Here is a 24,386-nt window from a genome sequence, read left to right as displayed (position 1 = left end):
TAAAAATTTTTTTTAAAGTAAACACTTCGGATTATAACTCAAGTATAAATGAGCCCACACTGATATAAAGGATGGAATGAATAAATAAATAAATAGGGAGAAGATACAACTCTTCCCAAAAGAAGAATCCTAAATAATATATTTAGATGTCTTCCTCCTATCAGAAGGTAGAGCTTAATCCTCCTCTTTCCCTGTTCTTTGAGGTTGGGGTGGAATTAATGACTAAAAAATATCAAGTCTGCAGTGGTGAAACCTGGCAAACACTAGCTTAACCAACAGGTGAAGAGTACCATTCCTAGCAGTACCATGTGACTATACATACCCCCAGATACAATGTGATGAGAAGTGTACTTGACCTCAGGAGTATTCTTTCCAAAATCCCATCACCCCAGTCTAACCATGACAGAAATGTAAGACAAACTTAAATTGAGGAACGTTCTTCGAAATAGCTTACCAGTATGCCTCAAAATAGTCAAGATCACCAGGCTCACGCCTTTAATCCCAGCACTTTGGGAGGCTGAGGCGGGCGGATCACCTGAGGTCAGGAGTTTGAGACCAGCCTAGCCAACATGGTGAAACCCCATCTCTATTGAAAATACAAAAATTAGCTGTGTGTGGTGGCAGGCACCTGTAATCCCAGCTACTCAGGAGGCTGAGGCGAGACAATCGCTTGAACTCAGGAGGCGGAGGTTGCAGTGAGCCGAGACTGCGCTACTGCACTCCAGCCTGGGCAACGAGCGAAACTACGTCTCAAAAAAGAGTCAAGATCATGAAAAAAGGGAAAGGCTGAGAAACTCACAGACCAGAAGAAACTAAGGAGACATGACAGCTAAATCTAGGAATCGTATTCTGTATTAGAGATCCTGGAATAGAAAGAAGAGCACCAATGGAAAAACTGCAGAAGCCGGAACAAAGTCTAGGACTTAGTTAATAGTAATGTACCAATCAATATTGGTTTCTTAGTTTTGCAAATGAATCACACTAATGATAACATTAGAAGAAACTAGGTAAAGGATTCAGGTATACAGGCTCTCTCTGTTATATTCCAATATAAAAAATGTGTTTGAAAACTTAAAAAAATATGACCTCTAATATTGTGTTAAAAATGAAAAAAACACTTCTAAAAAATCAGCTGACTAAAAATTGTAGTATCAAAGCAAAAACCCATCAACAGTTAAATGGATACGCAAAATGTGGCATAATCATACAGCAGAATATTTATTTTTATTTTATTTATTTATTTTTGAGACAGAGTTTTTCTCTTGTTGCCCAGGTTAGAGTGTGATGGCACAATCTCGGCTCACTGCAACCTCCACCTCCCAGGTTCAAGCGATTCCCCTGCCTCAGCCTCCCAAGTAACTGGGATTACAGGTACATGCCCCCGCGCCCAGCTAATTTTTGTATTTTTAGTAGAGATGGGTTTTCACCATGTTGCCCCAGCTGGTCTCGAACTCCTGACCTCAGGTGATCTACCCACCTCGGCCTCCCAAAGTGCTGGGATTACAGGAGTGAGCCACCACACCCTGCCCTCATACAGTAGAATATTAAAGCAACAAAAATAACGCAAAAACATGAGTACATCTCAAAGTTATAATGTTAACAAAATAAGCCAAACACAGAATACCTATGGTATGGTTTCATTCACGTAAAGTTCAAAAACAGTGAAATGAACCTGTGGTGAAAAGTTCAGAACAGCAGTTAGTTTTGGTGGGGCGGGGGGGGGTAGATATTAACTGAGAAGGAACACAAAGTGGGGGTTGTTCTGTATTTTCATCTGGATGGTGGTAGTAAGGGTGTATACCTATGTAAAATTTCATCAAGCTGTACACTTAAGATTTGTGCACCTTTTCTGCATGTAAATTATACTTCAAAGGTAAAAAATTTTTAAGGAAAAAGATACATTTATCTAAAGCACACCCCTAAATAAGCAAATGAGAATTAGAAGTCAGGGGGCAGGGCATAGAATACTTGAGTGTAACATTTATTTAGGAGGGGAAAGCCAACATCCCCCACACCATAACCATACCCACCAATTCTGTCTTTGATTACAGATTTTAATCTCCTCTTATAAAACTACTCACTACTTTCGTCAACTGCATACTTACATACACTGACTAAAGTCAACATTGAAAACTTAAACTGTCAGTATGTCACTACTCTTCTACTTCTTTCAGCTAGCATCCCACCTGTGCAGGCATACAGGTTAATAAAATAAATCCAACTACCCCATTATTTCTCCTTCTTTACTTTCATCTCATAGGAAAAGCATGACCCACCACATGATCAGTTTAAGTGGAGGCACATTATCCAAAAATCAGATACCATTTAAATGCAATTTTTGATTGACAGAATAAGGTGATTTATATCAGGAATTCTATAGGGCAATACTATAAACGAAAGCCAATAAAGATATTTCAGCTTAGAAGCCACTAACTAGATGTATAACCTCACTCAAGCCATCATAACCTTTGCATGGCTTCTGCAACTCCCCCAGGAAAGAGAGGTCCGTTTGTGCAGAGATTGCAAATACATGGCAATGGGGGGCTGCTACTCCACTCTGAACAGCCACTACTAACTGATCAGAGATGGAAACAGAAATGGCACCTGAGGTGAAACTTATCTGTCATTCCTAGATAAGTGATCTAAGCTTCCCTCCCCTTCTAACTTTCTACTGTCTGTGACCTACTTGGAACAAAATACATTTGCACTAAACAGCTTAGACACAGATAGATACAATATACACAAGCTAACTTAAGGACTTAAGAGGACCTCAAAATATAGAAATCCTTTATCATCTTTAAATGTACAGTTTTTTAAAAAAAATATGCCACTACTTAAACATTTCTCTATTTCAGATGTAAAATTCTAGATCAAGTCTAAATAGGAAAACTTTAGCTGAGCACGGTGGCTCATACCTGTAATCCCAACACGTTGGGAGGCTGAGGTGGGAGAATCACTTGAGGCCAGGAGTTCAAGACCAGCCTGGACAACATAGTGAGAACCCCATCTTTACAAAAAATTTAAAAATCAGCCAAGCATTGTGGTGCATGCCTGTAGTGCCAGCTACTTGGGAGGCTGAGGTGGATCACTTGAGCAGAGGAGGTTGGGCTGCAGTCTACTAAACTGACACTAAAAGCCATGTTCACACCACCGCACTCCAGCCTATGTGACAGAGTGAGATCACGTCTCAATCAATGAGAAAAACTTTAAAATGATGTATCTTTCTCAATGTCCCAAACATGTAAAACATAGTTTTCTAATATAAACTATGCTATTGATACTCAGGTATATTTGAGAAAGCCTGAAATGATCCCCATGAAAAAACTTTACTGAAAAGCTTCCTGGAAAACCAAATGAGAATGTTTACCTTATTTCTTACCTCGAAGAGAATGCACACCCAATTACAAATGTCACAGAACTCATAAAGGTGAGCAACCTGACAGGTGTTTAGACAATTACCTAATTCTGTCAAAGTATTATTTCTAATAATTCATGTGGCTTCTGAATGTCAAAAGTTCCCTATATAGCAATTCCACTAAGTGCTCCACTCCAAAATTTCCAATTCCTTCTCCTGTTCCCTTTCAAACTCCCATTCCCTCAGTCCAACTTGCAATTATCAGAAAAACATTCCAATTCGAGTGAAAAATTTTTTTTTGCTTTTGTTTTTCAGGAGAGAAAGTCAGAGTCAGGGAGAGATAGGTAAGTAGCGATTGTCTGGTACCATCTCAAAGTGAAAATGTATAGAAGGGAAAGAGATTCATCAATTAAAATGTAAGTATCTCCTAAGACCCAATTCTTGTGCCAGGTGCTTGATAATCAACAGAGGGCCCACCCATGACAGAGATTAAAGTAGCCAGAAAAAAATAAACAACTAAAGTAATATCAATAAAACATACAACCTGTACCATGAGTTAGGAAGAGGATGTAATATAGTCCTAGATGTCAGGGAAGGCCCCCATGAAAAGATGAGCCAAGAATACCATAATATTTGAGAAAAAAACATGGCATACTCAAGGAACAGCAAAAACTATAGTTTATTTGACATATGAAGGGCAAGAGATGAGATTCAGAGATCATGGATGGCTGCAGAAGCCACTCTAAGGAACTGGACTTTATCTCCAAAGGTAATAGTCACTAAAACTGACTTGTTTGAGGAACACAGATATACTTTTTCAAAGGTCTCTATCCATCTACTTTACTCACTGTAAAGGTGGCCAAAAGGAAAGTGTGAAGAAGTAACAAAAAGGGAAAGAAGATAAATAGTACTTCAGAGACTTCTAGGATATACTCAGACAACTTGGGTTAGAGCCACAATGCCTGGAACACAGATGCTCAATTATATGTTTCCATATGCAGTATATGCAGAAGGGAATTATGGCGATGAAGAATCAAGAGCTCAAACTTACATTACTGTATTGACCAGGAAGTCCTATAAAGAATTATATTTCTATAGAATTAAAAATGCAGTTCTGTCAGCCTGGACAACAAAGTGAGACACCCATAGCTACAAAAAAAAAAAAAAAAAGTTTTTTTAAGAGTTGGGCATGGTGGCACACGCCTGTAGTCCTAGCTTCTCGGGAGGCTGAGGTGGGAGGACTGCTTTGAGATTGGGAGGTTGAGGCTGCAGTGAGCCGTGATCACACCACTGCACTCCATCCTGGGTAACAGAGTGAGACCACTTAAATTAAAAAAAAAAAAAAAAAAAAAGATACAGTTCTGGTTTTTGTCTATTTTTTTAACAGGCATGGTTGGTACTTTTTTCTTTTTAATTGGGTTCAATTTAAAAGACTATTCACCTTGTTATACATGTATCTAAGCATGAAGTCCAGTAGAAATGACTTCCCTTTACGAAAAGCTCCTGCCACAGATACCACTACTATGTTAAGATCTCGTATGTGCTCCTGTAGCAATATCTGCTCCAAAGCTTCTTCATCAAGTTCAAAGTTATGGTCATCTTCATGAGCAAGAACAATCTGTACTGGACATGGTTTCTTCATAACCTCATCAGAATTTACTAGGTCATCATCTTCATAATTCTCACCTAGAATTTAAAAAGAAAGAAACTGGTTACTTTAATCCCTATATTACAAACTTTCATTAAGGACCACAACTAAAGCAAAATTTCAAATAAGTAATTGCCCCCTCCCCCATTATAGATCATTATAACGTTCCTTTGGATTTCTCACTCCCTCTGTGACAGGACAAAGAATGCTGATAAGATTTCCCACTTGATATGGTTGGCTGTGTCCCCACCCAAATCTCATCTTGAATTGTAGCTCCCACAATTTCCACATGTTGTGGGAGGGACCCAGTGGGAGGTAACTGAATCATGCGGGAGGCTGTCTCCTGTGCTGTTCTCATGACAGTGAATAAGTCTCACGAAATCTGATGATTTTATGAGAGGTTTCCCTGCACAAGCTCTCTTCTCATCTGCCACCATGTGAGATGTGCCTTTCACCTTCCGCCATGATTGTGAGACCTCCCCAGCCACGTGGAACTGTGATTCCATTAAACCTCTTTCTTTTGTAAATTGCCCAGTCTCAAGTATGTCTTTATTACCAGCATGAAAATGGACTCATATACCATTATACATACAGATAAACAATACTACTAAATATGGCCTCTATCTCAATGAAGTCTTAACTTCATTGAGAATGTTCATGTCAACAGCAGCTGTTTTTGAGCCCTGTATTATTCTGTAAATAACTTTTCCAACTGTATGCACACACAAACTAAAGAGGGGAAAAATCAATTTCACCTGATACTTCAAATCCCAATTTTCCCTGTAAGCATCATCTAGAAAATTCACAAACATTACTCTACTTTACAAACATTAAAAACATATATTAAAATTGTTCATGTGGCTGGGTGCAGTGGGTGTAATCCCAACACTTTGGGAGGCCGAGGCAGGCAGATCACCTGAGGTCAGGAGTTCGAGACCAGCCTGACCAACATGGGGAAACCCCGTCTCTACTAAAAATACAAAAATTAGCTGGGCATGGTAGCGGGCGCCTGTAGTCCCAGCTACTTGGGAGGCTGAGACAGGAGAATCGCTTGAACCTGGGAGGCAGAGGTTGCAGTGAGCTGCGATCGCACCACTGCATTCCAGCCTTGGCAACAGAGTGAGTCTCAGTCTCAAAAAACAAACAAACAAAAATTATTCATGTTATTTTTCATTCTGAAACTTAAAGAGGAAAATTACGGTTCTAACAAGTTTCCAAAAATGATACTTACAATGAGTCCCTAATTTAATAACAGTAACCTAGTACTACTACAGCCTCCTCATTAAAGCAAAGCACAGGATTAATGTTTCATTAAAGAAGAGTCAGTGAGATGCATTTATATCTCAGAATTTCATCTTCCACTGGAGCTCTTTCTCACCAAACACTACAGCCACCACTTTAAGACTATATAGCTCCCCAAAACAGCCATATAAACCCTTCCTTTGTTCACCACAACACACTAAAATAAGGTAACCTTTGCAGACATAACTTTACTGAATAGTGACGAAGAAGTACAGAGAATGTAAATAGCAGAGATAAACTTCCAAAGTCTAGGTTTCTGTTCTTCTTTAAAAAAACACCTAGCTTCAGAGGACATATACCTTGTCTGACTTTCTTCTCTACCAACTGCTTGATCCCACGTAGCAACTAGTTACTCCTGGGGACCTTATCTTCTCCCACATCAAAATTTCTAAGAGATCCCCTCCTTGAGCCTGTCTACTAAGTGTCAGTTTCCACTCTAAGGACACATACGGTATCTACTGTTTTCAATGCAATCAATGACTGTCCTACTCTGAGGAGAAAGCCAGTCCACTAAGGCGTGGTACATTATTAGTCAACAGTTCAGTAATATCTTATCCACATAACCAATATTCACAGAGCAAAGATTATATAACTACATTAGTGGATTTTTAATCTTATTACCAAAAGAAGCATCTCACTTATCTGATTTGCAAAGACTATTAGAGCCTCTACCTCCACATCACAAGGCACCTTTAACTGTATATAGCAAAGTCAACAGCACTATTTCAAAATGTGCTGAAAACAATGACAATGCATTATAAAGAGCAAGCCACTTCAAAGGAGAATCTTTGAAAGTAAAAGCAACCAATATTTAGTTAAAGGGGACATTATCACTGCCTGTATCAATGGTATATAGCAATAGTCAGGTATGCTATTTGAATGCATGCAAAAAGTGAACTTTCCAGGAAAAGTTGCAATACAGTTAAATTCTAAATTAACGTCTCATTAGGTAGGTCCAGATAAATAACAAAACAGGATGCAAACGGTGTAAGCTTCTAAGCTTAATTAGTGGTTTAAGACCATGAAGTAGGGAGCAAACTGCCTCGATGCATGTCACTTAACTTCTCTGCACCTGTTTTCTCATCTGGAAAATGGGTGTGTGTCAAACAGGCATAGCAGTACCTAACTCATAGGGTTGTCATCAGGATTCAATGAGTTGAAATATGTATGCTACGCAGTAAGCACCATAGGTGTAAGTTAACAGTAACTTCAAAATAACCAATCCAACAGGAGAAGCTTTTATTTTCCCCTTGAAATGCCAAAATGCTACGGTGATTTTCACTTGACCAGTGTAGCTGTGTACTGACACTGCCATCCACCCATCTGCTCTGGCAAAGACTTGCTGGCTGTCCTTGACATATAGAGATACGTCTACGTGTCTTTTACTTACCCCTAAATCTAATCAATAACCACCTTCTTAATTTGTCTTCATTTCTGAATCTCTATTGATAATATTCCTGCACTTGTCACTGCCACCTTATCTCACACTGTAGCATCTAACTGGTTTCCCTTCATTAATACTCTTGTCCTCTTACCCAATCCAATCTAATCTCCACAGAGTAGCAACTAAATAACATAGTTACATGTAAAGTTGACCAGGTTACCCTCCTTAAAATCACTGTTACAGAGGACTAATGACTAAAATCCTACACATGCTCTATAAGGTCCCGTACTCACCGCCATTCTCTGTTGCCTCTTTTGGTGCTATTCTTCTCTTTAAACCAGTGGTCCCCAACCTTCTTGGTACCAGGGTCTGGTTTCATGAAAGACAACTTTTCCACAGAAGGGGGAGCAGTGGTTTCAGGATAAAACTGTTCCATCTCAGATCATCAGGCATTAGTTAGATTCTCATAAGGAGCACACAACCCAGATCCCTCACACATGCAGTTCAAAACAAGGTTCGCGCTCCTATGAGAATCTGATGTCACCATGGGTCTGACAGGAGGCGAAGCTCAGGCAGTAATGCTCGCTCGCCTGCTACTCCCCTCTTGCTTTGCGGCCCAGTTCCTAACAGGCCACGGACGAGTACCAGTCCACGGCCCTAGGGTTGGGAACCCCAGGTTTAAACTAGGTAGCCAAGCTAACCTTTCATCAGATCCTCACGCTGCTAAGCTCTTTCTAGACTCTGCTTTAATATTCCTCTGCCTAGAGTACTCTTTCCTTTGTTGTTTCCTAATCAATTCATACTTACTCCTTAAATCTCAGCTTAAAAGTCACTTTCCAGGAACAAGAATCTTCCCTGAGGCTTCCAACCAAGTTTAGTCATTCTATACTCCCCAAATTTTAATCTATCACTTGAATATTTATGTAAGTACTTACTTATTAAATGTCTCCCCTCTTGGATTGCCAATTTACCACTTAGTTTCCCATCAGAAGCAGAAAATAGACAAACAAAAGAAGAAAGCCCTTAAATACCTTACCATGGCTTCCATAGTCGTATGCGATCTGGGCCCAGCCTCCTCTCCATAGCAGGGGGCCTTATAAAGCACATGTCATCTTAGAACACACTCCTATTCATTCCCAAAGCCTGGACAATCTGGCCTTCTTGTTGTTCCCTGATGAAGCTAACCCTGTTTCCCACCTTAGAATTTTTGTCCTGTGTTGTCCCCTATCTGGAATGCTCTGTCCCTAGAAATTCACATGGCTTATGTCTCCATCATCCAGCTCTTCAGCTCAAATGTTGTCTCCTCAGCATGGCCCTCCCTGACCACTCAATCTAAATCACAGATCCCTTTCCTTAACACTTTAATGAAACAGGTTTATTCATAGTTTTTTTCAATTCCTAAAACAACCTTTTTTCATTCGTTTAAATGTGTACCTTATATCTCCCACTCCACAGAATGAGTGTGCCACTAAAGTAAGGATCCCAATCACCCTGTTAACCATTCTCTACCAGCACCTAGAACAGTGCCTGACACCTAGCCTAGCAGGTGCCTTGTAAATATTTCTTGAATGAATGAAATTTAAGCATTTTACTCAGGAGTCTTACATCTGCCCTTACCTTTTTTTTTTTTTTTTTTTTTTTGAGGCAGAGTGCTCTGTCACCCAGGCTGGAGTGCAGTGGTGAGATCTCGACTCACTGCAACCTCTGCCTCCTGGGTTCAAGCCATTCTCCTGTCTCAGCCTCCAGAGTAGCTGGAACAACAGGTGCCCAACGCCTCGCCAAGCTTATTTTTGTATTTTTAGTAGAGACAAGGTTTCCCCATGTTGGCCAGGCTGGTCTCAAACTCCTGACCTCAGGTGATCCACCCATCTCAGCCTCCCAAAGTACTAGGATTACAGGCATGAGCCACTATGCCTGGCCCTGTCCTTACCTAGTTTATAAGCAAATATGATAATCAAATAGCTTGGGGAAATACCTCCGGCAACTCAAGAGTATTAAGTATACGTAACACAAAAATTCCATAAAAATTATGAAGCTTGGCTAGGTGCGGTGGCTCACGCCTGTAATCCCAACAGTTTGGGAGGCTGAGGAGGGCGGATCACCTAAGGTCAGGAGTTTAAGACCAGCCTGACCAACATGGAGAAACCCCATCTCTACTAAAAATAAAAAATTAGCCAGGAGTGGTGGTGCTTGCCTGTAATCCCAGATACTCAGGAGGCTGAGGGAGGAGAATTGCTTGAACCCAGGAAACGGAGGTTGCGGTGAGCCAAGATTGCGCCATTGCACTCCAGCCTGGGCAACAAGAGCGAAACTCCATCTCAAAAAAAAAAAAATTATGAACCAAGTAAAACACTTTAAAAAAGAACTCAAAAGTAATAACTGCTAAAATATCACAATGACCAAGTGTGGAGGTTGGTGATTTTGCTAAAACAAACAAATAGTTTTGCTCTTATTGTAAAGAAAGCATTAGTTGGTTTTTTAGAAGAAAAAAAAAAAACCCAAAAGCCAAAACTGACAAATGGTATCTAATTAAACTAAAGAGCTTCTGCACAGCAAAAGAAACTACCATCAGAGTGAACAGGCAACCTACAAAATGGGAGAAAATTTTCGCAACCTACTCATCTGACAAAGGGCTAATATCCAGAATCTACAATGAACTCAAACAAATTCACAAGAAAAAAACAAACAACCCCATCAAAAAGTAGGCAAAGGATATGAACAGACACTTCTCAAAAGAAGACATTTATGCAGCCAAAAGACACATGAAAAAATGCTCATCATCACTGGCCATCAGAGAAATGCAAATCAAAACCACAATGAGATATCATCTCACACCAGTTAGAATGGCGATCATTAAAAAGTCAGGAAACAACAGGTGCTGGAGACTATGTGGAGAAATAGGAACACTTTTACCCTGTTGGTGGGACTGTAAACTAGTTCAACCATTGCGGAAGTCAGTGTGGCGATTCCTCAGGGATCTAGAACTAGAAATACCATTTGACCCAGCCATCCCAATACTGGGTATATACCCAAAGGACTATAAATCATGCTGCTATAAAGACACATGCACACGTATGTTCATTGCAGCACTATTCACAATAGCAAAGACTTTGAACCAACCCAAATGTCCATCAATGATAGACTGGATTAAGAAAATGTGGCACATATACACCATGGAATACTATGCAGCCATAAAAAATGATGAGTTCATGTCCTTTGTAGGGACATGGATGAAATAGGAAATCATCATTCTCAGTAAACTATCGCAAGGACAAAAAACCAAACACCGCATGTTCTCACTCATAGATGGGAACTGAACAATGAGAACACATGGACACAGGAAGGGGAACATCACACTGTGGGGACTGTTGTGGGGTGGGGGGAGGGGGGAGGGATAGCATTAGGAGATATACCTAATGCTAAATGACGAGTTAATGGGTGCAGCACACCAGCATGGCACATGTATACATATGTAACTAACCTGCACATTGTGCACATGTAACCTAAAACTTAAAGTATAATTAAAAAAAAAATAGGAAAAAAAAAACCCCACTGGGCAGAAAACCTTTGTTAACTCGAAAATTCACCTATATTAGTTGGCCAGTCACTATGCAACCAAGTTTATTAGCACAGACAAAGACAGGCCTTTCAAATAGACAGAATGTGTCTACATATTTGTCACCATATCTAGTCTACAGCCTTTTAAAGAGAAGGGTAGCAAATAGATTTCAAAAGTATAATGGAGCCTAAGAATGATGTGATACACCTGCATCTATCTACTTACTCCCCATGGTGATTTCTCTACCAAATATGGACTAAATACAGATAAAGTACTCCATCAAACACTGATATAAGCAAATGAATAAAAGAGAATTGTATGTAAATTTCATTAGGATACCTGTAAATACTGTACTAGCATTTAGTGATTGCCTACAATTAAAAGTCTCTAAATTCCGCACTACTCTAAGATTTTAAACTGAAGTTACGTCCTGTGTATAGAATAGTGATTTTATTTCCATTCTTCAATGCCAATAATTTACTGAGACAAGTAGATTTCAGCCCTCCAACACATTTTTGTGATTCACAGTTCCAAGTCAGTTTTCCCTACGCTAGCCCCCAGATGGGTCTTTCAAGGTCAAAGCTAAAAGACACCTAAAGATGATCACCTGCTTCTCAAACATCTCTCCACACATTAACACTAAGGTACCTACCTAATATCTATTTGCCACACAGCCTAACAAAAGAAAGGTGTCTTAGTAAAAAGACCTGTGATTGCCAGGGGTTAGGGGGATAGGGAGGGATGAACAGGCATAACACAGAAGATTTCTTAGGGCAGTGTAACTATTCTCTATAATACGAAATTGGTTGATACTTGTCATTATACATCTATGAAAAAAACCATTGAATATACAACCCCAAGAGTGAACCATAATGTAAAACTATAGACTTTGGATGATGATGTGTTAGTGAAGGTTCATTGATTTTAACAAAAGCACCACTGTGGGTGAAATGCTGATGGCGGGGGACAGTGTATATATGGAGGGGCAGGGAGTACGTGAACTACACTTTCGCTTCATATTGCTGTGAAGCTAAAATTGCTCTAAAAAAAAACCAAAAAAGTCTATTTAAATAAGACACCTGTCTTTTTGTTGTCTAATCACACATTATCTTAAATCTGCCAAATTCAGACACTCAGCATGTATTCCAACAGCAAAATTTACACTTCAGGGCTGACCTAGATCCATCAGCAAAGTTCAAGCTTAATTATAAACTAAGATAATAAAAAAGTGCTACAAATCTTCATTATAATAAAATGTAGCATTAATGTTAGATTACATCAACCCAAAACTAAACTTATAAAAAGAGAACAAAGAATAATTCACCTTTCAAAAGGAATGAAAAGTATATTTTATTATTCACATTCCAAACAAAAACTTGAAACAAATTTTTATGGAAAGTAACCTTGATTCAGTCTATTCAGTCTACTTATAAAAATTAGTTATCCCACAAAAGCTAAGTAATGTGTTAGTGCCTAGTACTTGAACCTCAACATTTATATTTCATACCCAAGTGAAAACAGTATCTAAGTATTCAAGTTTATTCTAGCACATATTTTTTAAGAGCCTTAAAGAGGTTATACGATGGTTAAATATATTTCTAGGGATTTATTATAAGGAAATAAGGACACTAATTTTATTCTGGTGGCAAAAATTAATGTTGCATACCTCAAAACTGGAAAGTGGCCGAACAGTTATTTTAGCCATATGCTGACATATTATGCAGCCTAAAAAACACATTTACACTCTAAAAAAATTATACATATATATATTTAAATTTTTTTTTTTTTTGAGACAGAGTTTTGCTCTGTTGCCCAGGCTGGAGTGCAGTGGCACGATCTCGGCTCACTACAACCTCCACCTCCCAGGTTCAAGCAATTCTTCTGTCACAGCCTCCCGAGTAGCTGGGACAACAGGCATCTGCCACCACGCCTGGCTAATTCTTTTGTATTTTTACTAGAGATGGGGTTTCACCTTGTTGATCAGGCTGGTCTCAGACTCCTGACCTCAGGTGATCCACCCGCCTCGGCCTCCCAAAGTGCTGGGATTACAGGCGTGAGCCACCTCACCTAGCCAAAAAATCTATGTATTTTTTTAAACAGCATAAAATTGGCCGGGTGCAGTGGCTCACGTCTGTAATCCCAGCACTCTGGGAGGCCGAGGCAGTCAGATCACCTAAGGTCAGGAGTTTGAGACCAGCCTGACCAACATGATGAAACTCTGTCTCTACTAAAAATACAAAAATTAGCTGGGTGTGGTGGCAGGCCCCTGTAATCCCAGCTACTCGGGAGGCTGAGGCAGGAGAATTGCTTGAACCCAGGGGTGGAGGCTGCAGTGAGCCAAGATCACGCCATTGCACTCCAGCCTGGGCGACAGAGCAAAACTCTGTTTCAAAAACAAACAAAAACAAAAACAAACAAACAAACAAAAAAAACCATAAAATCAAGTGGGAAAAGGGCAGACTACAAAGTAGTAAAAATCACCCCCAATTCTATTTTGCATTTTTTAAAACACAGGTATTTGGGGGAGGGAGGATATTTGAGACTTCCAGTCATTAGAGTAACTGGTATCAGACTGGCCCTCGACCGTGGCTATAAAATTAGACAAAATACATGAAGCATTGTTTTTCAAGCAATGGACAACAAGTAGCACAAGGACACTTTCAAGGTGAGTGCCATGATCACTCCCAGCTCTCTGCCTGGGAACAATTTCCTAACTATAGCGTGAAGAACTAGAGCACAAAGATCTGAATTCAAGATTGCTAGAGCAGTAGGAATCTGTGAGGCAGGATACCAGAGAAAAAGGATCTATGCAGAGGTGGAGCCCAGAACTCCTTGGACAAGGACAACAAGTATCACAGGTGCAGGGGAACACAACACTATGCAATGCTTAACAGAAGGAAGCTACTACAGGGTTGAGAGAGAAACAGAAGTCAAACATTACTGAGACACTTTGGAGTTCTGGCCCAGCCAGAGTGGAAAGAAACATCTATACCTTAGGCATCAAGCTGAGACACTAGAATGGACATATCTTAGAATTAAGGGTCAAGTTCTAGAGTAAGGCCTACTGACAATCCATCCAATCAAAGCCTAAATAAAACCAAGACTTGAAAAGATCTGCAAGGTACACAGTTTGGAAATTTAGTCCCACTAAGTTAGGGAGATTTCCTCTAAGCTTTCCAAAGACCCACACTAACGAAGTATGAAGCAAAGCCAAGGTCAGGATCCATCAGTAATTAACCTGCTTGCCAAACCAAAAACAAGCTAAGAGAATCCAAAATCTCTACAATGCATAACATTTAATATACAGTATATAAATCAGAAATTACTAGACATACAAAGAAAGAAGGAAATGTAGCCCATAGTCAAGAAAGAAAAGCAGTTAACAGTACCAATTCTGCCATGACCCAGATGTTGAATTTAGCAGACAAATGCTTTTAACCAGATACTATAAATATGTTCAAGGACTTACAGGAAAATAAAGTCTTAATAAATAAATAGATGAGGAGTCTCAGCCAAAAAACTACAGAAACTATTAAAAAACAAATGAAAATTCTACAACTGACAAGTACAATAATTAAAATGAAATACTCACTGGATGGACAACAGCAGACTGTAGGTAACAGAAGAAAGTTTGTAAACTTGCAAAGAGATCAAAAGAGATTTTCTAATCTGAAGGACAGAGAGAAAAAAGAATAAAGAAAAACTAAGAGAGTCTCACGAACCTATGGAACACTACCCAACCTGCATTTAGAATCCCAGAAGGAGAACAAAGTGAGGCTGGAGCTGAAAAAATATTTGAAGAAGCAATAGTCATAATGTTACCAAAATGATGACAGAGATTTACAGGTCCAAAAAGCTCAGCAAACCTCCAGTACGGTAATACAAAGAAAACCACATCAGCCAGACTGCTAAAAACCAAAAACCAAAAATAACAGGACACAGAGCAGAATATTCAAGTAATTATTGTATAGTTACGTAATAATTATACAATTATACAGAGCAGAATAATTCAAATAACTGCTGCTTATCACATCATCACTGAAGCACTGGAGGCCAGAAGACAAGGGATTGATAGCTTTAGAGTGTTTTAAAAAAAAGTGTCAACCTACACTTTTATATTCAGTGAAACGATCATTCAAAAATGAAAGCAAAATAAAGACAGCAAAAGCAAGAGTATGGCCGGGTGCGGTGGCTCACGCCTGTAATCCCAGCACTTTGGGAGGCCAAGGTGGGCAGATCACGAGGTCAGGAGATCAAGACCATCCTGGCCAACATGGTGAAACCTCGTCTCTATGAAAATACAAAAAATTAGCCGGCATGGTGGCACGCACCTGTAATCCCAGCTACTTGGGAGGCTGAGGCAGGGGAATCACTTGAACCCGGGAGGTTGCAGTGAGCGGACATCGTGCCACTGCACTCCAACCTGGCGACAGAGCAAGACTCTGTCTCAAAAAAAAAAAAAAAAAGCAAAGAGTATCTGTCATTAGCAGATGTGCATTACATGAGAGCTATATAATGTTCTTCGGGCTGAAACGAAACATTATCAAATGGAAAGTCTCTTTATTCCTTCCTATTGATCTGAATCCAAAATAGTAAACAGATACAAATATAAAAGACTGGTTCTTTCCTCCAACTAATCTCCCTAAAAGATAATTGATCAATGTGGGGTTTATAAAGTATGTAGAAGTACAAAATTTTAAAAGACATGTTATGAGGCAAAGTAAATGAAATTACACCCTAAGGTTATGATTTTAAAGTGGAAAGTGGTAAAACATTGATTCTAAATAGGCAGATATATTAAAGATGAGTATCATTAGCCCTAGAGTAATGGCTTTAAAACAAACAAAAAGAAAAAAGGTATAGCTTAAAAAGCCAATAAGGGGCCAGGTGTGGTGACTCACGTCTGTAATCCCAGCACTTTGGAAGGCCAAGGCAGGAGAATCACCTGAGGTTGGGAGTTCGAGACCAACCTGACCAACATGGAGAAACCATGTCTCTACTAAAAATACAAAAATTAGCCAGGTGTGGTGGCACATCCCTGTAATCCCAGTTACTCGGGAAGCTGAGGCAGGAGAATCCCTTGAACCCAGGAGGCGGAGGTTGCAGTGAGCCAAGATTGCGCCATTGCACTCCAACCTGGGTAAGAAGAGCGAAATTCTTTCTCAAAAACAAAAACAAAAAAAAGCCAATAAGAAACCAAAATAAAATACTAAAAAATATTCAATGAACCCAAAGTAAAAAATAAGAACAAAAGACAAAAGAAATGAATGAAAAACACGCAAGATGGCAACCTTAAACCCAACTAAATTCAATAATTACATCAAATATAAATACACTAAACATTCCAATAATAAGGCAGAGACTGTCAGACTGGGTAATAAAAGCAAAACTATATACTGTATTTTTTTGTTGTTGTTGAGATGGAGTTTTGCTCTTGTTGCCCAGGCTGGAGTGCAATGGCACAATCTCAGCTCACTGCAACCTCCGCCTCCTGGGTTCAAGCAATTCTCCTGTCTCAGCCTCCCGAGTAGCTGAGATTACAGTCGCCCTCCACCATGCCCAGCTAACTTCTGTATTTTTAGTAGAGATGGGGTTTCATCACATTGGTCAGGCTGGTCTTGAACTTCTGACCTCAGATGATCCACCCTCATCGGCCTCCCAAAGTGCTGGGATTACAGGCGTGAGCCACTGCGCCTGGCCGTACTGTATATTAGAGGTGTCCTTTTAATAAAAAGACAGAGCTTGGTTCAAGTAAAGTTTCAAAGTAAAAGGGGAAAAGGTATACTATACAGACATTAATCATAAGAAAGCTAAAGTAGCTACATAAACATCAAAGCTGGCTTCAAGACTAAAAGCATACCAGATATAAAATGTGTACTCATCAGAAAGACATAACAATGCCAAGTAAGAAACTCAAAATACATGAAGCAAAAATTCAGAGAACTAAAAAGAAATGCATAGTCACATTTGTTTGGATGTTTTCTTTTTTTTTTTTTTGAGTCTCGCTCTGTCACCCAGGCTGGAGTGCAGTGGTGCCATCTCGGCTCACTGCAACCCCCGTCTTGCAGGTACAAGCAATTCTCCTGCCTCAGCCTCTTGAGTAGTTGGGATTACAGGCACGCACCACCACGCCTAATTTTTGTATTTTTAGTAGAGACAGGTTTCACCATTTTGGCCAGGCTGGTCTTGAACTCCTGACCTCAATGATCCACCCACCACCTCGCCCTCCCAAAGTGCTGGGATTACAGGCGTGAGCCACCATGCCTGGCCACATTTGGAGAGTTTAACAACTCTAAGTAATCAATATAATAAGAAAACAAAAAATTACTATTAAGAATATAGAATAGACAGCCCTACCCACAAGAAAAATTAGCCATATATATAATTTTAAGTTTTCTAAGTCACATTTTAAAAAAAATCATTTAAATAATATTTTTATTTACTAACCCAAAATATTATCATTTCAACCTACTCAGTATTTTTTACTTTTCTTTCTTTTTTCTTTTTTTTGAGACAGGGTTTCACTCTCATCGACCAGGCTGGAGTGCAATGGTGCGATCTCAGCTCAAGCAATTCTCCTCCCTCAGCCTCCCAAGTAGTTGGGACTACAAGCGTGAGCCAGCTAATTTTTTTTTAAATTTTTTGCAGAGATAGGGTTTCACCATGTTGCCCAGGCTGGTCTCGAACTCCTGGGCTCAAGTGATCCACCCACCTCACTCAGCCTCCCAAAGTGCTGGGATTACAGGCATGAGCCACCACGCCTGGCCCATTACTACTTTACATACAGTCTTCTAAATCTGCTGTGTATTTTACACCTACAGCACATTTCAACTTAGACACAAAATGCTTATCAGAAACACATAATCATTTAATTTCATAAAACTTACAACTGAAAAAGTAGACATGTATAAAAGTTGTTCCAACAAAGTTTTCCAGTATAATAACCGAATCAAATATTAATCATTTTCCACTCATATTTGTATCCATACTAACAAAACTGTTTTTAACGTAAATAAAATTAAATAAAACTGAAAATTAAGTTCTTCAGTCACACCATTTAAACTGCTTTAATACTCATTTCTTTCACTAACAACCATTTCTATACGTTTCCTCTTGTATGAATGTCTATTCACAATCTAGATAGTTTTAAAGAAATGTTTAAATTACCACCCTAAAGTCCCTTTAATTCTACACTAAATCAGATGCTTAAACAGTATTTTACGACAGGTTTTTTAATTCAAAAAACTTTGTGTTCGCTGTAAACTGGAGTACCTTGTATACAGTACATAATTTAATGCTGGAAATCTAATTTAAAAGGTTTAGCCGGCTGGGTGCCGTGGCTCACATCTGTAATCCCAGCACTTCGGGAGGCCGAGGCAGGTGGATCATGAGGTCAGGAGATCGAGACCATCCTGGCCAACATGGTGAAACCCTGTCTCTACTAAAAATACAAAAATTAGCTGGGCGTGGTGGTGGATGCCTGTAATCCCAGCTACTTGAGAGGCTGAGGCAGGAGAATCACTTGAACCCAGGAGGCAGAGGTTGCAGAGAGCCAAGATCACGCCACTGCACTCCAGCCTGGCAACAGAGTAAGACTCCGTCTCAAAAATAAATAAATAAAATAAAAAGTTTATAGTTACTATATATATGTTTGTTTAATATACTTATGATTTACTTCCTACAGAACCCTCAGTCAGAAATGTTTCCTATCACATTTGGGATTAAGGAAAAAAAAAAAAGAAGTAGACATGGTGAAACCTCATCTCTACTAAAAATACAAAAATTAGCTGGGCGTGGTGGCACACCTGTAGTTCCAGCTATTCAGGAGGCTGAGGCAGAAGAATCGCTTGAACCCGGGAGGCGGAGCTTGCAGTGAGCCAAGATCGCACCACTGCACTCCAGCCTGCGTGACAGAGCAAGACTCCGTCTCAAAAAAAAAAAAAAAAAAAAAACCTCTAGAGATACTTTTTTATACTGGGGAGGAAAAGCATTTTCCAAGAACTACAAGGTTTTAGGCATTAATAGAACATACATATACACCCTAGAATATATATCAAGATACATGACAACATTCAAGTTCTAGTACATATGCTTAAAAATTAGCCTCAATACTTAAAATTAAAACTATTACATCACTCCCACAGGCTTTATAGATTATGCAGCCCAATTTGCTCATTTTAAAAATAAGAAAAACATACAATTAAACCACTGTTTGGGGGGAAGTCAAGGCCAGGTCTTATTTAGTGTTATTTCCTCCACAGCAGTGCTAGTCAAGCTTAACATGAATACACATCACCTGAGTATCTTGTTAAAATGCATATTCTGATTCAATAAAACTGGGGTTGAGCTTGAAACTGCATTATTACAAATCCAAGATGATGCCAAAATTGCTGGTCCTCAGGGTATATGGACTAACAAGGGTCACTCTATTTCAAAAGTGTTTAGGATGTAAGTGTCATTCATTTAATTCTATTTCATGTAGTTTCTAACAATATTAAAATAAAATTTTCAAGGAAGAAAAAAAGTTTTCAAGCTAAACTGTAATGCTCTATTTTTCCTGGGAGACTGCTAATACTGTGATACAACTAACCACTCCAGGGTTGCTATCAAGGGTTTGATATACCGAAGTTCAAAAAAGTCGAGGTACATAAAACAATCTCTACTTAAAAAAGGAAAAAGCTATAGAAATTATTTTAAAATGGCCAGGCGTGGTGGCTCACACCTGTAATCCCAGCACTTTGGGAGGCCAAGGCGGGCGGATCACGAGGTCAGGAGATCGAGACCACAGTGAAACCCCGTCTCTATTAAAAATACAAAAAAAGTAAGCCGGACACGGTGGCGGGCGCCTGTAGTCCCAGATACTCAGGAGGCTGAGGCCGGAGAATGGCGTGGACCTGAGAGGCGGAGCTTGCAGTGAGCCGAGACCGCGCCACTGCACCCCAGCCTGGGCGACAGAGCGAGACTCCGTCTCAAAAAAAAAAAAAAAAAAAAAAGAAATTATTTTAAAATGTTAACATGATATACGGCTAGGATTGAAAACTATCAGCTAGTTTAGCTCTATTAAACTATTAGTCTAGCTCATCCAATCACCTGGGTGAGCTTTTGTAACAGTGCTGGGTCTCCCCCACACGACTATTGCAGCCTGGGATACGAGTATTACAAGTACTGACAAAGACACAAACTTGGACTTCGATAAATTTTTTTTGAAGGAAAAAAACAGCTATTAATCAAACAGATACTACAAGAAAATATTTTAACTTATAATCTGGTCCTATAAAACGTTAAGAACTTATAAAGTCATATTTCTCTCATATAAAATTAGAACTACAATGCAAATTACAAAAATAAAAATTTTAAAGACTCCAGGAAAGGACTTATTAACAATTTCAGTTATCAAATATCTTCTCCCTTAGACTTGTCCCTTTCTAGCCAACAACAAAAGACCATCCTAAAATAGACTTTTAAAAATGCTTTAAAGAGGGCAGGTGCAGTGGCTCACGCCTGTAATCCTAGCACTTTGGGAGGCCGAGGTGGGTGGATCACCTGAGGTCAGGAGTTCCAGACCAGCCTGGCCAACATGGTGAAACCCTGTCTCCACTAAAAATACAAAAATTAGCCAGGCGTGGTGCCACACGCCTGTAATCCCAGCTATTTGGGAGGCTGAGGCAGAAGAATCGCTTGAACCCCAGAGCCCGGGAGACGGAGGCTGCAGTGAGACAAGATCCCGCCATTGCACTCCAGCCTGAGTGACAGAACCAGACTCCATCTCAAAAAAAAAAAAAAAAAATGCTTTAAAGAGTATATAATACCATTCATCTCCTTCCTTCATTACTATTAAATCAGGAAACAAAGAGTTGTTTTTCCTATAGGATTCACATACTATTTTCCACTTGAAATGTACCCCGTTTCCATAGTAACTACCACTGATGTCACAGAATTTTTGCTGTTCCCACTTAAAGAACACTAAGGCAAAAAATGCTTTTATGCATTTATTAAAATAGACGAAGAAAAATGTAAAATGCTCTATAAATGTATAAACTCAAAAGTATTTTTCCCCAAAGTTTGTCATCAAATATTACCCAGTTCTTAAAGCATACACCTGAATATATAAGTGTACTTAAAAAAAATACTAAAGTTGGCCGGGCGTGGTGGCTCACGCCTGTAATCCTAGCCCTTTGGGAGGCCAAGGCAGGTGGATCACTTGGGGTCAGGAGTTCAAAGCCAGCCTGGCCAATATGGTGAAACCCCGTCTCTACTAAAAATACCAAAAAAATAGCTGGGCGTGGTGGCAGATGCCTGTAATCCCAGCTACTTGGGAGGCTGAGACACGAGAATGACTTGAACCCGGGAGGCAGAGGTTGCAGTGAGATGAGATCGTCGTCCACTGTACTCTAGCCTGGGCAGAGCAAGGCTCCATTTCAAAAAAAAAAAAAAGAATACTAAAGTAAATTTAAATTTGGTATTTTAAATGAGGTTAAAATTTAGGAAGTCAACTTTGTTAGCTAGTCAGGAGATTCTAGAATAAACGATGGCTCAGGGGATTCTTTTTTGTTTTTTTTTGTTTTTTTTAAGATTTTGGGTGTTTTGCTTGTTTGTTTTGAGTTGGGGTCTTGCTCTGATGCCCAGGCTGGAGTACAGTGGCACAATCACAGCTCACTGTGGCCCTGACCCCCAAGGCTCAAGAGATCCTCCCATCTCAGCTTTCTGAGTAGCTGGGACCACAGGCATGCACTACCACAGTCAACTAATTTAGTTTTTGTAGAGACCAGGTCTCACTATGTTGCCCAGGCTGGTCTCAAACTCCTGGACTAAAGGGATCCTCCTGCCTCAGCCTCCCCAAAGTGCTGGGATTCCAGGAGTGGGCCACCACACCCAGCCTCGGGGAACTCTATAATCAACAAGACAGAAATTCAGACATTTTATTCAGGTTCTGCAAGTCTCTTCATTTTCTTCTACAGAGATGTCTTGAAGAAAATCTCACCTCAAGTCAAGACCAAAAAAAAGGGTCTTAGACGGGCTCTTAGGTACTTTTTTGGGGGGAAATGAGGGAGAACATACTTTTGTTATGTGGACCAGATTTTTAAAGAATGAGAGTACACAATATTGAAACTTTCTTACTTTAATATTTTTTAGGTAAGTTGTTTATATCCTAGAGAAATTCCTGCATACATATACAAGAAGAACGAAACATGGTTCCTTGTTCACCAAAGTATTGTTGGTAACTACAAAAAAAAAAATTGCAACAACCTAAATACCCATGGATAAATAAAAAATAAGTCAGAGAATTGAAATTAATGCATAAGATCTAAATATTTACATATGGATAAGCTTCCACACCAACGTGGAATGAAAAAAATTAAATCAAGCAGCCAGGCGTGGTGGCTCACGCCTGTAATCCCAGCACTTTGGGAGGCCGAGGCGGGTGGATCACGAGGTCAGGAGATCGAGACCATCCTGGCTAACGTGGTGAAACCCCATCTCTACGAAAAAATACAAAAAATTAGCCAGGCGTGGTGGCACACGCCTGTAGTCCCAGCTACTAGGGAGGATGAGGCAGAAGAATGGCATGAACCCGGGAGGTGGAGCCTGCAGCGAGCCGAGATCGCGCCACTGCACGCCAGCCGGGGTGACAGAGCGAGACTCAGTCTCAAAAAAAAAAAAAATTTAAATTAAATCAAGCTACAAAATACAGTCTGAACCACTCACCATGTTTTAAACACAACACAATACTGTATATTATTTATGAAATATACAAATGTTATCAGCTATTTAAAAACCAGAAAGCATACACCACTTTCAGGACAGGTGTATATCTACGAAGAAAGGGGAAAAGAGAAAGGTTATTGGGTGAACCATTCAACTGCACAGTAACATTTTCTCTTTTAAAAAGGATTCAAAATCAGTATGGCAAATATTATGTATTAGATTAATGCAATGGCTACTTGGGTATCTATTTTATCTTTGTCATTTTTGTAAGTTTGAAATACATTACAATTGTTTTTAATGAAACATTTTAATTTGCCTCAAAATTTACTTCCACAGACAGGCAAGAAAACTTACCTTTACTGAAATGACTCAATGAAATAATCCTCTCAACAACCCAGTAACTTAGCTATTAGTCCCATTTCAGAGAGAGGAAATGTGGATCTTCAAAGATGTTTTCTTAAAAATTATTTAAGATTCTACAGTTAACAGGTAATGCATGCATCAAGATTTCTATCTTTTAAACCCATACTGTTTCCACTATACCAAACTGCTTTTCGATGTTATAGGATAATTCTTAAACAGATCAATTACTGTTCCCCAGTGATACAGCCATAGAAAGGAGACTCAAATCAGTCCACATAATGATGCTTATCATTTAAAATAAATCCCTAGTATTAGCTAATGGATTCTTATGAGTAAAAAACTACAAGTGCAGAATAAGAATAGGTTTAAAGGGCTTGTTTTTGCTTGGGAAAGGTGGATTCGCTAACATCTGGTATTTGAGATTTCTAGCTCCCTAAAGTTCCAGATTAAACTAGATGTTTGGGAAAAAACTAGAGTAACCAAAATAATCACAATTACAAATACACATAACCCTTCCTTACCAGACATATCACAGGGCAAAAAACTGCTTACTAAAGAATGGTCAACACATTTGTAATTCAATTATTTGTCATGGGCCTATGACTGAGTTAATACTGTCAATATTTAATTAGCCACAGCCACACCGTAAAACAGTGAGTCTCACACCCACTAGAGTTTAAGAACCATCTGGGTAACTGGCTCAGAATACAGATTCTTAGACCCCACCTCCAGAGTCTGATTCAGCTGATCCATGGAGTCCAGAAATCTACATTTTTAACAAGCACCCCACTAACCAGCACCATGGTAATTCTGACACAAGGGGTGAAAGGTCTAGAACTGGAGGTGCATAAATCTTTATTCTTTCAATAGTCACTGAACATCTACAACACAGTTCTGAGAACTACAGATTCAGTAGTAAAACAAAATTAAGAACAACAACAAAAATCCTGCCCTTAGGAGTTTACATCCTAAAGACAGAGCAATAGAAAACATGTGTGACGTCAGCTAGTGTTAAGTGCTACAGAGAAAAGTAAAGCCACCCAAGGGAAATGGAGGCAGGAGTTGTCAT

General features: G+C 39.4%; 1 protein-coding gene across 9 annotated transcripts in view; it reads right to left on the bottom strand.

Annotated features, from left to right (window-relative positions):
* The window catches only part of ATL2 (atlastin GTPase 2), an 86,661-nt gene that overhangs the window by 46,520 nt on the left and 15,755 nt on the right, over positions 1 to 24,386 (bottom strand). For all 9 annotated transcript variants that reach the window (XM_024927673.5, XM_055108044.2, XM_055108043.2 and 6 more), the window contains exon 2: positions 4,797 to 5,041. In XM_024927673.5, coding sequence (XP_024783441.1) covers positions 4,797 to 5,041 — 245 coding nt within the window. The remainder of the gene's footprint in view (positions 1 to 4,796; positions 5,042 to 24,386) is intronic.

This window comes from Pan paniscus, chromosome 12 (genome assembly GCF_029289425.2).
Source record: "Pan paniscus chromosome 12, NHGRI_mPanPan1-v2.0_pri, whole genome shotgun sequence".
Classification (NCBI taxonomy): Eukaryota; Metazoa; Chordata; class Mammalia; order Primates; family Hominidae; genus Pan; species Pan paniscus.
The sequence above is the reverse complement of the archived record's forward strand: the minus strand, read 5'-3'. Positions and strand labels throughout refer to the sequence as shown.